At 38.1% G+C, this 15181-nt stretch overlaps 1 protein-coding gene across 2 annotated transcripts in view; it reads left to right on the top strand.

Moving 5' to 3' along the window:
- The window catches only part of LOC306880885 (disks large-associated protein 1), a gene marked incomplete at both ends in the record, with an annotated part of 59713 nt that overhangs the window by 11633 nt on the left and 32899 nt on the right, over window positions 1-15181 (top strand). For both annotated transcript variants that reach the window (XM_079434687.1, XM_079434686.1), the window contains 3 exons: window positions 1567-1778; window positions 11807-11984; window positions 13034-13271. In XM_079434687.1, coding sequence (XP_079290813.1) covers window positions 1567-1778; window positions 11807-11984; window positions 13034-13271 — 628 coding nt within the window. The remainder of the gene's footprint in view (window positions 1-1566; window positions 1779-11806; window positions 11985-13033; window positions 13272-15181) is intronic.

Below are 15181 nucleotides of genomic sequence, written 5' to 3'. Positions count from 1 at the left end.
ACATCCCAAAGATGCTCTATTGCGTTGAGATCTGGTGACTGTGGGGGCCATTTTAGTACAGTGAACTCATTGTCATGTTCAAGAAACCAATTTGAAATGATTCGAGCTTTGTGACATGGTGCATTATCCTGCTGGAAGTAGCCATCAGAGGATGGGTACATGGTGGTCATAAAGGGATGGACATGGTCAGAAACAATGCTCAGGTAGGCCGTGGCATTTAAACGATGCCCAATTGGCACTAAGGGGCCTAAAGTGTGCCAAGAAAACATCCCCCACACCATTACACCACCACCACCAGCCTGCACAGTGGTAACAAGGCATGATGGATCCATGTTCTCATTCTGTTTACGCCAAATTCTGACTCTACCATCTGAATGTCTCAACAGAAATCGAGACTCATCAGACCAGGCAACATTTTTCCAGTCTTCAACCGTCCAATTTTGGTGAGCTCGTGCAAATTGTAGCCTCTTTTTCCTATTTGTAGTGGAGATGAGTGGTACCCGGTGGGGTCTTCTGCTGTTGTAGCCCATCCGTCTCAAGGTTGTGCGTGTTGTGGCTTCACAAATTCTTTGCTGCATACCTCGGTTGTAACGAGTGGTTATTTCAGTCAAAGTTGCTCTTCTATCAGCTTGAATCAGTCGGCCCATTCTCCTCTGACCTCTAGCATCAACAAGGCATTTTCGCCCACAGGACTGCCGCATACTGGATGTTTTTCCCTTTTCACACCATTCTTTGTAAACCCTAGAAATGGTTGTGCGTGAAAATCCCAGTAACTGAGCAGATTGTGAAATCCGGCCCGTCTGGCACCAACAACCATGCCACGCTCAAAATTGCTTAAATCACCTTTCTTTCCCATTCTGACATTCAGTTTGGAGTTCAGGAGATTGTCTTGACCAGGACCACACCCCTAAATGCATTGAAGCAACTGCCATGTGATTGGTTGATTAGATAATTGCATTAATGAGAAATTGAACAGGTGTTCCTAATAATCCTTTAGGTGAGTGTAGATTAAATAGATTTTTTTTATATATATTTTTAAGTATTTTAGTTTATTTAGTGTTATGTAGTGGTTTCATACAATTCACATTTTACTGTATATTTTATTACATCAGACATGCTTTTATGTAGTCTTAATGAGCATTTGTCAAGGCTTTATTACAATTAGATTGTTAGCATTTGATTATCGTAAAACCAAGTAGTTGAAAATGAAAGCTTTTCCCTTTTGTCAGACTGAGTTGTTCCTCTCTCTTTTGAAACCGCAGTCCAACTTCTCATGCTTTCAGAGAGTCCTATTGATGAGAGTTTGCCCTGGGAGAGCTGCACTGAGACAGATGCTTAACTACCCAGGGTGGCGTCGTTAGTGTAATCATGCAAGCTCACACCGGCAGCCTCATTAATTATCTCTGCCAGCTCAAAGAGAGGAAGTGGAGATCAGGATGTGTGTGCGTGTATGTATGTATGTATGTATAGGTGATTTGTGGAGCTGAGAGCACGGGAGGCAGTTTGGACGGTGACATGCACCTTTCGGAAGAGGTTCATGACACAGTGTCACCTCTGACCCCGCAGGTCCCTCAAGATGAGTGGGGAGGCTTTCCACTGGGGAAAGATGAGGATATCCCGTGCAGACGCATGCGCAGCGGGAGTTACGTGAAAGCCATGGCGGAGGATGACAGCGGAGACTCGGACGGCAGCCCTAAACCCTCGCCCAAGATGCAGGCACGACGGGCCAGCTACCTCAAAGCCACCCAGCCATCACTCACAGAGATGACCACTCTAAAGTAAGTTCTAAGATTTAGATCCATTGTGTTGTTTGTATTAATATTTGCAGTGTAAAAGTTTAACACAAACACTAGTTTTTAATTCGAACCATGGTTGTTGTTAACTAAAACCATTTGTTACTTTAAATAAATATTAACTGAAATAAAATATAAAAAAATTTAAGTTAAACTTTAACTTTAAACTTTATTTTAGCTGCTTGCCAAGGTTCTAGTTATTTTATTTATAAAGCACATTTAAAACAGTTACAAGACTGACCAAAGTGCTGTACAACATAATGATCAAAGGTAAAAACACATTCAAACAACATCAAGGCATTTCCAAGGCACCAAGGCATTATTTATCATTTTATTTTAGCTTCACTTGAATTACTAAAGTAAGTAAAACTTAAATAAAACTTGCTATGAGGGGAAAAAAAATGATACACAATGACAGAAATGAAAAAACACAACAAATTAGACCTTTAACTGGGTTATAAAAACAAACAAAATATAAAAATACAAATTAATTCAAAATTTTGATAAGACTGTACTAAATAAAAAAAAAACTAAATAGTCACTAAAATAACACTGTGTTGATCGTTTGCCATGTACAGAATCATGTATCATGCAGGCCCATTTGTGCAATTAATTTTTCAATTGATATACCTAGTGTTTCATGTTTTGGAAAGTATTAAATGAATAAATTATATATGTAATGATTCTTTACTGTAGAATCATTGTCTTTACTGTATAGTCAGTTTTATTTGTTTATTTTTTTTATGTTTTTTTTTTTTGGCAGTACGAACACTATTGAAAATTGTTGGAAAAATGAGCTAAATGAAAGGGGACGCATATGTAATAGCCAATATTTTAAACTTGTACATTATCTAGGTAATTGCCCACCTTTTTCTTCTATAAAAAAGGCAGCTCAGTCATGACATCCGGTTTAGACCTTCCGTTCTCAACTGCAGTACTTCTCTGAGAAGCTGTGACAAATTGGCTATTTTCAGATAATTAACTACTGAATTGATCAGTGACCATGTGCTGCAATTTCATCTAGTTATGACTGATTCAAGAGAAGCTTTGTAATGATTCATTTTAACCAGTTTGGAAGTCTAACTAAATTTCACTCTTGAGTTATTGATTTAACTCAATCTTTTGAACGAGCTGAATTGATTAGTTGAGTGAATGACTTGCTGAATCAAAAGACATCATGCTAGGTGATGTTTCACCTGAAAGCTGATCCCATAACAAGGAATATTTGTTGTGGAAATGGGACAAAAAGACTATTAACAAATATTATTCGACAATAACCAATAAGCAAAAGATGTATGATATCCTATTGTATTGATTTTTGGACCAGTAGAATCAATTATCCAACCTTCCAGCACCTTCAAAATAAAAACATCTGGAATGCATTGATGGTAGTTATTATATTACATTTACATTTACATTTATTCATTTAGCTGACGCTTTTATCCAAAGCGACTTACAATTGCTATATATGTCAGAGGTCGCACGCCTCTGGAGCAACTAGGGGTTAAGTGTCTTGCTCAGGGACACATTGGTGTCTCACAGTGGATTCGAACCCGGGTCTCTCACACCAAAGGCATGTGTCTTATCCACTGCGCCATCACCACCCCTTTTTATTATATTATTTGAATTGATTGGGTAATTGATTATTGATTTTCAAGTTATATTCTAGATTATTTTTTTTTTATTCCATAGAGTTCCACAATTATGAACCCTTTAACCATGTTCTTCTGCGTTGGTATCCAAAGCTTGGCATCTCTTAAAGAATGACTGTGCTTTAGCCACGTAATAGTCATCCAGCTGGCCATCTAACAGCTCGAAATCCTCTGCCTGTCCAATCTCCATTTTAAAGCGCACCAGTGCTGTAGTCAACACCTTTAACACCTGCCAAGCATGCAGATCTGTTACCATGTAGCTTTAGAGAGTGATGAGTTTATTAACTGTCTGTTTTATCTGCTGTGCTGCACTCATCTCCCCATGGAGAGGTGCAGGGAAAGTCTGTTTTTCTAGTCAAGATATTAATTTATCTGGGACTCAGATCTCTGTTGTTTCGGTTTCTCATTTATTTCAGCAGTTTTTATGATAAGACATGTCAATTTAGTCAGGCTTTTGTCATTTTCCTGTGCTGCCCATGAAAAAATTATGATATATTTTTTTCTTCTGAAATTAAAATAAGACATTAAAAATAAAATCAAAATGAGAAAAACACAACCAAATAACTAGAAAAAAAAGAACAAAAAACTAATAGAAAATATTGATAAAAACTATAATAGCATATTGCAGCATTGTGTTTCCATTACAGATTTCCGCAAAACTTTTGCAATTTTGTCGCAATGCGCCGCAGACGTGCGCAGAGTAAATTATTCAAGCATTAATGGCAAGGAAAGCCCCTTATACTTGAGTGACCACGTAGGAGGTGTTTCTTGGAGGTTATCCACCTTTTTCTTGCCGAATAAATGGGTGTAGCCATTTGTAAATTCTATGGGTCTAGCTTCCGGTCTCATCCGTACTAGCTATTTTTAGCTTTACAAAACAGTTTGTTTTGCTGCTTGATATTGAAAATTGGTGTGCCTTACGACATTATTCTAATGTATTATCTTAATTATGAACACACTGATTTGTAGTGCAAACAATTGTATTGTTTACTGCACATTGTTATTCTTCTCGTTATTTACCTGTAGCGGCTAATGAACCTGAAGTCTCGCCCATAGGCTTACTTTCACGCTGAAGAAAAAGGTGGATAGTATATTTAAGAATGGTCATGTGAATTTTACATATGCAAGTGACCTGTAAATATGAAAAAAAAAAACTGTTTCCATTGCAGTTTTGAGAAATATTCCTTTTTCAAATTGCCTAAAAAACCACCTCATATGAGTGTGAACTTTTTTGCGATATATGGGAGTTTTTGTGAAATTGCTTCCATTGTGTGTATTTTTAATTTGCAGTTTCAATTTGCACAATTTGAAGGGCAATGGAAATGCACCTAATGAGAGGTGCAGGCAAAGTTTTTTTTTTTTTTTTTTTTTTTTGTCAAGATATTAATTTGTCTGAGACTTGCATCTCTGTTTTAGTTTTTCATTTATTTCAGCGTTTTTATGATAAAATTTTACAGAGTATAAAACTTCCACGCATATGGAGTTTTTTGTCTTCTCACTGTTCTCTCTCTTTGAGCGAACAAAAATGCTTTGATGCAAATGAATGGAGTCCAGTAATTTTCTCTATTTTGCTATTTTTATTGCTTTTTTATGTATTACTATTTTTATGCAGTAAATTGCTTTGTTAGGAAAGCATTTGCTAAGAACATGAATGTGATATAGAAAAGCTTTTGCCTTCTAGGTCGGTGCGCAATTCAAATTAATCATGTCTTTGCGATTCAAATTGAAAATCCATCAGCAGTCTATCCAGAGGGGCGTCAAAGACTCGCTGTTGTATAAATTAAATAATATCAAATGACTGTCATTGGATTTGAGAGATATTACATTTAATTTAAAGTTGAAACAAAACATTAACCTCAAACTTAGCATTTGTGCCCTTTGACTACCACTCAGAACTGTTTTCTTTGTGTTCTTCCTTTGGTTTCGTCCAGCTCTGAGCTCAGATTGATTGGGTTGGACTGTTGTACATCCATGCCCTGCTTCCCCATGGGCACCTGACTCCTGTTCATGTAGGTCACCAGGATTTTCTGTTACTGCTGAGTAATGAGTGGCTAATCAGCCAGGGTTCAGCGCTGCACTAATTACCAACCTGCTGTATGACTTGGGGCTCCTAGCACAGCTTGACGGGCAGAACCCATAAAGGATCCACACGGACACATTGAAGGGTGCGAGATTAGATGGTCAGGCAGACATACTTCCCACAGCGGAGATATCAGTCAGCGTCTCCACAGTAACACAACACCATTATTCCTGCCGGTCAGGAGCCGAGTGCGGATTTAATTAAGGGAGCACAATATGCCACGCCACTGCAGTGGCAAAGGTACAAGTAATTACTCTAATTAGCCCAGAGACTTCCTTAAAAGCTCTTGCGTTGTAAAACACACTCCCATGCCAGTTGACTGAGGTCTTGTAAGCAGCAGGAGCTCGTCAGTTATTCTGAGCATTAATTGACTTTACAGGTTCTCCTCTGATATATTTAGCAGGCGAAATATGCAATATGACTGCATCATTGTGGGTTTTAAAGAGTCCAGCACATTGTGGCACATGCGAGTACAGCGTGTGTGTGTGTGTGTGTGTGTGTGTGTGTGTGAGCTGAGGATGGTCTATGTTTAGGTAAGTCATTGTGGGGTTGCCATAGTAACAGATTTGTGCTGTAATACGTCTAAAGAGGTTGCCTCAAATGGTCTGTAGGAGTTCATTAAATCAATTGTTTGTTCTCATTATTGTATCTGTTCTCATTTCCTGAATCTTTCTGAAGTCTAATGTGCAGTGATAATTTTTTGTAAAACTTTTTTGACAAAGATCCAATCAATTTAGTATTTCATTTCATAATTTGTTTACATTTTTAATCACAAAAGTCACATCTAATTTTAGTATATATGACATTTTAATATTTAATTTTTCAATTTAAGTAAAGCCTATTTTATGATCTTTTTCATGATTTTTTTTTTTTTACCTCTGTAAGGCTTATGTAAACTTTTGACAACAACTGTATAAACACTAATGTGCAGTGATAATTTTCACTTTTTTGTTTAGTCATGGCAAGTGACAAATATCCAGTATTTTATTTTAGTTTAGTTTTTAGATTTTAGTTGACAAAAAAAACATTTCAGTTGATGAAAGTGCAAATTTAAATAAAATTTTCAAAATAAGAGGGAATATAGTGTATTTATATATATATATATATATATATATATATATATATATATATATAATATATACACACACACACACACACACACACACATATATATAAATTGTATACTATCTTAAAATCTATACTTATGATACACATTGTTCATCTCATTTTCATCAGTGGTGAAACCAAAAGTCCTTTGTTAATATTTTCCTCAGTAATTTCGTTGAGATTAACACTGTCTGACATGTAGGATTGACAAAACAGCAGTGTAATTTCTTTGCTTCAATTTCAGATTGATATCTGCTCAAGCTCTACGAAAGTGCTCCTATTCCTCCCTAAGCACAGTGGAAAGCCCAGACAAGGATTGGAGGATTTTCAGATTTGTAATACTGTTCTGGCATTATGAACGCTCATAAATATTTCATCTTGTGGAATTTCCTCAATCCCACATTTTGATGGTTTTATCTGTTTATTGACTAAGAAAAGCTTCAAATGCCAGTGTTACATCTGCATGTGCAAGGGAGGTTTGTCTGCTTTAGAGTACAGTCGCAATCCTTCCAACCAACTAATGCCCTGATTACATGCCAGGGGACAGTGCTTTGACCTTTAACTTTGTCTGTTTATGATTAATAATACTAAGTGAGTGTTTGATGTCTATATTTATCGTGCTCATTCTTTATATTAAGTAGGAGTTCGGCTGCTTATTTTATAGCTCAGAAGACCGAATAACTCACATGTACGTTAGTCATCAGATACAATTCCGTATCTTTGTGAAGCATGAAAATAGACAGTCTTAGATGCCTCGGGGAGCTGTCACTGCAGCAGAAAGTACGTGAGGCACAGCGCTGCATTGTGAATGGCTGACGTAATTAACAACCGCACAGCGACCAATCCGTCGAGATGACTGCAACAACGAGGCGGAAACTTATCGGCTTATTCTGCAACGATGACGTCATGCATAACCAGTTCCCCAAAGCCAGGTTCACCATGGGGGATGCGGCCCCCCTGAGCGCTTCTTGTGAAGTTTAGCATTCTGTTCTCCAGTAGTGTAGAGAGATGCCCTGGGGTGTTTTGGACCGTACCGCTCCGTGAGGAGTTGCTGTGTTCACTTATGTATGTGTGAAGCCATGCAGATGGAGGGTGGGAGATCTACGTCAATGCTGGAGCTTCCACTAATTCCCATACTGCTGATGCAGATGCAAGGTGTCTGCCTGTCAGCAAAGTGTCAGCGCGAGCGTCAGGCATGTGTGTGCTGGGCTGCGTGGGCGGCCTTAAGTGAGTTTAGCTGTTTCTCTCCTTGCCTGTGTGCTGCACTCACCCCACCTGCTTTATGCCTGAGTGACCTGATGGAGCCGTCCCTTTATCTATTTAAAGAGCCACTTCCATAATGTATGCTGTTGTGCACTTGACACATGCAGAGGTCTTGCATGAGCGTTTGATTTGCTCACAGCCCCCCCATGAGCACTGATGAACGGACCTTGACGATGAGTGTGGCATCTAAATGCTTTTAATACTCGTGACGTCAAAGAACATGCTACACGTTTGATTGGTGGAAATTATATGTGGCTCTCAGTTTGCATCATGCCATCCAGAGAAGAATGACCAGAGTGCCATCATTTATTTAAACGTGTGTTTTTGCCAAAAAAAAGATCCTTATATTTTATTGTCATTCAACAATGTGTTTACATGGAGGGAATTTGCACACTACATTGTGTGTATCTAACCTATCTAATATGCATAAAATTTATTATTATTATTATTATTACCTTTTTTTTCAGATATTTTGTTTCTTTTGTTATAACAGGTATAACAAATATAAATGTAATACAATTCTTGCAAAAGATGTGCTTACACAGACGTTTTAGGGATACCATAAATGTAACCCAATAACTGGTCCCAATAATATATTAATTAAATCAATATTTTTTAAATATTAATTTATTAATGTTTTGTAAAATCAAAATAAAAAAATATATTTGAAAAAATATATTTTCAATAAAAATTATTATTGTTGTTGTTGTTTATCCATCTATTTATCTATCTACACACACATATTATTAATTATGATTATTAGTTACTAACTAAAATGATTTTTAATTAATAGATATATACAATCATGGCCAAAAATATCGGCGCCCTTGGTAAATATGATCAAAAAGACTGTGAAAATTAATCTGCATGGTTAATCTTTTTGATCTTTTATTTAAAAAATTCACAAAAATCTAACCTTTCATTGGATAATAAGAATTTAAAATGGGGGGAAATATCATTATGAAATAAATGTTTTTCTCTAATACACATTGGCCACAATTAGCGGCACCCTTTTATTCAATACTTTTTGAAACCTCCATTTGCCAGTTTAACAGCTCTAAATTTTCTCCTATAATGCCTGATGAGGTTAGAGAACGCCTGGCAAGAGATCAGAGACCATTCCTTCATCCAGAATCACTCCAGATCCTTCAGATTCACAGCTCCATAACGGTGCTTCTTCTCTTCAGTTCACCTCATTCATTTTCTACAGAGTTCAGGTCAGAGGACTGGAACGACCATAGCAGAAGCTTGGTTTTGTGCTCAATTACCCATTTTTGTGTTGTTTTTGAGGTTTGTGTTTGGATTATTGTCTGGTTGGAAGATTCAAACATGGCCCATTATAAGATTTCTAACAGAGTCAGTCACTTGTTGATTTTGTATCTGTTGGTATTTGATAGAATGCATGATGCCATGTGTCTAAACACGATGTCCAGGACCTCCAGCAGAAATATAGGCCCACAACATCAAATATACAGCAGTATATTTCATTGTACACATGGGGCACGTTTTATCCCTGTGTTGACCAAACCCATCTTGAGTGTTTGCTGCTAAAAAGCTAATTTTTTTAGTTTCATCTGACCATAGAAGCCAGTCCCATTTGAAGTTCCAGTCGTGTCTGATAACTGAATATGCTGGAGTTTGTTTTTGGATGAGCTAGGAGAATTTTTCTTGAAACCCTCCCAAACACCATGTGGTGATGTAGGTGCTGTTTGACAATTTTTTTTTTAAGGTTTTCTGACCCAGAGACTCAACTATTTTCTGCAATTCTCCAGCTGTGGTCCTTGGAGAGTCTTTAGCCACTCAAACTCTCCTTCTCACCATGCATTAAGACGATATAGACACACGTCCTCTTCCAGGCAGTTTCGTAATATTTTATGTTGATTGGAAATTCTTAATTATTGCCCTGATGGTGGAAATGGGAATTTTCACTGCTCTAGCTCTTTTCTTAAAGCCACTTCACTAATTTGTGAAGCTCAATCTTGTGAAGCTCAGTTATCTTTTGCTGCACATCAGAAATATATTCTTTGGTTTTTGTCATTGTGGTGGATGATTAAGTGAATTTCGGCTTTGTTTTCCCTCCTATTTATATTTCTGTGAAACAGGAAGCCATGGCTGCATAATTTCATGTTCATAATCACCCTGGAGTGCTCAAAATTGTGATTATGAATGGGAATAAACTTCAGAAATATTTTACTCAGAAGAATTTCTAGGGGTGCCAATAATTGTGCCCAACGTGTATTTTAGAAAAACATTTATTTCATAATGATATTTTCCCCATTTTAAATTCTTATTAGCCAATGAAATGTTCCAATTACAAATGTGTTGGTATTCACGTGCTTATTGTTTTTGTTTGCACTGCAGCAACACAAAAAAACAGTAAAAGAAAAGTTAAACTTGATAAAATTTCACACAGAACTCAAAAATGGACTGTACAAAATTATTGGCACCTTGTCAAAATTGTAAGAAATAATTCCTTTTCAAGCATGTGATGCTCCTGTAATTTGTATTTAGACACACCTGTGGCAAGTAACAGGTGTGGGCAATGTAGTAATCACACTTGCAGCCAGTTAAAATGGAGAAAAGTTGACTCAACCTTTGAGTTGTTTGTCACACTTGAGCATGGAGAAAAGAAAGAAGTGTAAACCGTTGTCTGTGGATTTGAGAGAAAAAAATTGTTGAAAAATATGGACAATCTCAAGGCTACAAGTACATCTCCAGAGATCATAATGTTCCTGTGTCCACTGTGCACAATATCATCAAGAGGTTTACAGCCCATGGCACTGTAGCTAACCTCCCTGGACGTGGACAGAAGAGCAAAATTAATGAAAAATTACAACAAAGGATTGTTCGAATGGTGGATAAAGAACCCTGATTAACTTCCAAACAAATTCAAGCTGATCTACAGACACGGGGTACAACAGTGTCAGCTCGCACTATCCATCACATCTGAATGAAAAGGGACGCTATGGTAGGAGACCCAGGAGGACACCACTGCTGACACAAAGGCATAAAAAAGCAAGACTGGAGTTTGCCAAGACTTATGTGACAAAACCACATTCCTTCTGGGAGAACGTACTGTGGACAGTTGAGACAAAAGTAGAGCTTTTTGGTAAAGGACATCATCACATTTGACCTACAGTCAAACATGGTGGAGGTTAAAAGATGTTTGGGGGTTGATTTGCTGCTTCTGGCACTGGATGCCTTGACTGTGTGAACGGTATCATGAAATCTGATGATTGCCAAAGAATTTTGGGGCGCAACATAGGGGCCAGTGTCAGAAAGCTGCGTCTCCACCAGAGGTCATGGGTCTTCCAGCAGGACAATGACCCGAAACACACTTCAAAAAGCACTCAGAAATGGTTACAAATAAAGCTCTAGAGAGTTCTGAAATAGCCTGCAATGAGTCCAGATTTGAATCCCACAGAACACCTGTGGAGAGATCTCAAAACAGCAGTTGGGAGAAGGCATCCTTCAAAACTGAATGACCTGGAGCAGTTTGCAAAAGAGTGGTCCAAAATTCCAGTAGAGAGGTGTAAGAAACTCATTCATGGTTACAAGAAGCGATTGATTTAAATTATTTTTTCCAAAGGGGGTGCTACCAGAGTGCTACACCTTAAGTTAAGGGTGCCAATAATTTGGTCCAGTGCATTTTTTGGGATCTGTGTGGAATTGTATCAGATTTGACTTTTCTTCTGTTTTTTTTTTTGTGTTGTTCCAATGAAAAAAAAATAAATAAACATGCGAGTACCAAAGCATTTACAACTGCAACAAGTTTCTGAGAGAAGGGTTGCATTTTCTAAAAGAATTGCAAGGGTGCCGATATTTTTGGCCATGACTGTATATAGGGAAGTACTAAATTTTTCTCTTTCAGCAAATAAATAAATATTTCTTGTTTTCTCCTCCATGCACAGTATCTCTACAGAACACTCTCCAAAGCTGCAGATCCGGAGTCACAGCTACTTGCGGGCGGTGAGTGAAGTCTCCATCAATAGGAGCCTGGACACACTGGACCCCAAAGCTCTGCTAGCCTCTCCCCAATACCGCTCACGCAACGAGAGCTACATGAGGGCTATGAGCACCATCAGCCAGGTTTGTGCTCACCCCCAAACACACCGTCATAGCGGGGTGCAGGGGGAGGAAGGTCAAACTCGGTCTAGATTAGTCCAACAAGTCCAGTTAAAAACCATGAAACCGACCTGCGATTCATCCACCGGTGAGATGAATTTGGGCCATCACCATAAACATTGTTCAATCACAGATGTATACGTCTAACCAACTAACATGCTCCATGTTTCGTAGAACTGGGATGGCATTCATCAGACCAGTTACTCATCCGTCTTAGGCACACTTAGTCCCCAAGCACTGATTTTTCATGCTAATTACAAAATGGCAAGCATTACATCATTGTCATTTGGCGCCAACGTTGACTCTGAGACGGCATGTGCTCTTTGATGGAAGACCAAAAAAACAAAATAAACAAGGAATATTAGCATTAGAAATGCTTCAGACCTTCCTTTGAAGACTTTGTAGATGGCGCATGACTCTAAACTTCATAGTTAGTAAATAAGAACATACCCATCTAGCTCTCATGAGTGCTTGGGACAGAGTTTCAAGCTGTAGATCTTGTCCAAAACATCCACCCTTCCTACAATCCTCTTTCCACACTTCTACCTTTATCGCATCTTCATTAAACCCCCGCTCTCGTCCACCCTCGGTTTCTGTTACGATCAACACTAATGAACATGTTGATTCTGGCACTGTCTCGCTGTCTTCCACCTTGTCAATAAACCTCACTTGATTTCCTCCCTGCTGGTGTGGCATGCACCTTCATTTACCCTGTGAAACTGTCCTTCAAGCATCACTGTTTATTTTTTTTTGACTCTTCCTCCTCTTGCCACTAACTTGTGTTTCTCACCTGCACCTAATGACATCTCTGCAGTCTCTGGCTCTGTTTTTCCCTTTTTCTTTTGATTCTTCACCCCTATTAAGTACAGTGCCCCATGGAAAGTGGGTCTTGAGGCTCATTGGACGGCTCTTTCACCCTGACCTCTTGTTTGTTTCTCTTGACCGTTCTTTTCTAATTTTCATTTCTTGTCTTTTCTTTCTCTCTGTATCCCTCCTCTCTTCTCTGCCTGCAGGTGAGTGAGGTTGAGGTTAACGGGCAGATCGAGGCAGTGTGTGAGAGTATGTTCAGTGAAATGGAGTCACAGGCAGTGGACGCCCTGGACCTGCCCGTGCCCGGGTGCTTCCGCATGAGGAGTCACAGTTATGTGCGTGCCATCGACCAGGGCTGCTCGCAGGACGACGACGAGCCTTTGCTCCCAGCCTCTCCCCCGAGGACCACCACTACTGTCAGAACCATCCAGAGCAGTACAGGTCAGCCTTCAAATACATTATAATTTTGTTGTTCTGTCTATCCATCTGTTGTCCTATTGTTCATTCTGTTCTATCTATCGTCTAGCAGCGCACTCTAGCAGTTAGGGGTGGGCAATATACCAAAAATGTATTGTTTGCATGCATTTTTAAGCATTCCGGTTTTAAAGACAAGTAATTAAGTCGTTGAAACACAATCAGTAGTGAACAGTGAAGGAAAACTCATTTAGCTATATGTGCGCACTGTCTCTGAACGCTGTCAGAGAGTTCTTGAACATGGTGCTCATAGAGCACGGGAGTATTGAGTTATTTTTTCCACTTTTTAGCCCTTGAATGGTTAAAAACACATACTTATTGGTGTCAAAATGCCCGTCTTTGTAGAGATTTAGGTCTTAAGTAAAAGCAAACAGCTAAGAAATAAAACGCGTGTAACAGTATATTGGAGCCGGGTAGCTCTTAAAGTGACAGCAGTTTAATATTTCTTCAATCATGTTAATCAAACAAAAGACCGAAAACATGTCACTGCTCTTGACTAAATCACTTTTGTAACTTCAATAAGAAGAAATATTTAATTTACACAGTGAAGAATATGCAGCGTTTTACATCACTTTATACAATGTAGCATTTCTTATTAATTTTTTTCCACTGTCATTTTTTTTTTTTATCCTATTGCTTGTAATTAGTTTCTTATTCTTAATTAATCGCTGACTGTTTACGTGTCTTCAGTTGGCTTGAGTATTTTTTTATTTATTCTAGTATTAATTTTGTGATATTGACACTGGTGACAATAATTATGAAATTTCCATGGTATCAAATATTTGAATATCATAAAGACCTTATTTAAAGCAAAAATAACTGTATCATGATATATATTGTTACTGTGAAATAAAATTAATCATATTGTGAAACAAGATTTTGGTCATAGCGCCCACCCCTACTAGCAGTATATAAAACTCTCTTTCGTGTATCAAGGAGGTTGCCAGAGGAAGAATCAATATTATTTTGTTGTCTTTTCTGTGGGTCACAACATGTTTATCCTCAGAAGCCCTGACAGGATGTGGCTGGTTTGCTTATTATTAGCAATGCAAGGCAATAACAGTGGTAATTGGAAACTGAATGATTGAGTAAATTTGATTGATTGAATCTGATGTATAGAGGAAGAGTAAATCATTGCATGTGCTCTGAAAGTAGCCTGTCATTTTATAGAGGAGCATATGAAATAGAAAATTGAGTTTTGAGAATTGAAATTATACACTTGTACATGTAATTGCTCAGCATCCAAGCTGAGATTTGAAAATATATTGTAATATTTCAAGTGACCAACAGTGATCCAGATGTCAGGCAGGATGTGTGAACTCAGTGTGACCTGTGTCTGTTTTTGCTCTGGGCTTTCCTTTCATCTGAAACCCCAGTGATCACTAATCCATCCCCAGCATCAGAACCCAGTTTGATTTCATCACAGTTGACATCTTCATAAAATTGTGCCCACAGTGTCTTGAAAATGCAAGGCTTTTGTTTACTATTGAACTAAATCTATTGGTGTAGCCTGTCTTTTCTTATAAATATTTTGCACTAGTTTGAATGTGATTTGTAAAGACCTTTTGCGCCTTTAGCCCCCGTTGTACCCTATTCTGCTTCATAGTTACTACTGTTCCAAAATGCTTTCACTTTCACCACTTACTGTTTACCATGGAATATCTAGCAGTGATGAAATTTTACACAGACTTATTTCAACGGTGGCATCCTATGACAGTACCACACTTGAATTCACTGAGCTCTCTAGAACGACCCATTTTTTCACAAATGTTTTTAAATGGCTATGAAATACTGTGTGTATAATGAAAAATTTATAGAGAAGGTCAGGTACAGAACAGTAAAATGTTGATAGAAGCATTATCTTATAAGAAACCGAT

The sequence above is a fragment of the Barbus barbus genome (assembly GCF_936440315.1).
Source record: "Barbus barbus genome assembly, chromosome: 15".
Lineage (NCBI taxonomy): Eukaryota > Metazoa > Chordata > Actinopteri > Cypriniformes > Cyprinidae > Barbus > Barbus barbus.
This window is presented reverse-complemented; position numbering and strand designations above follow the sequence as displayed.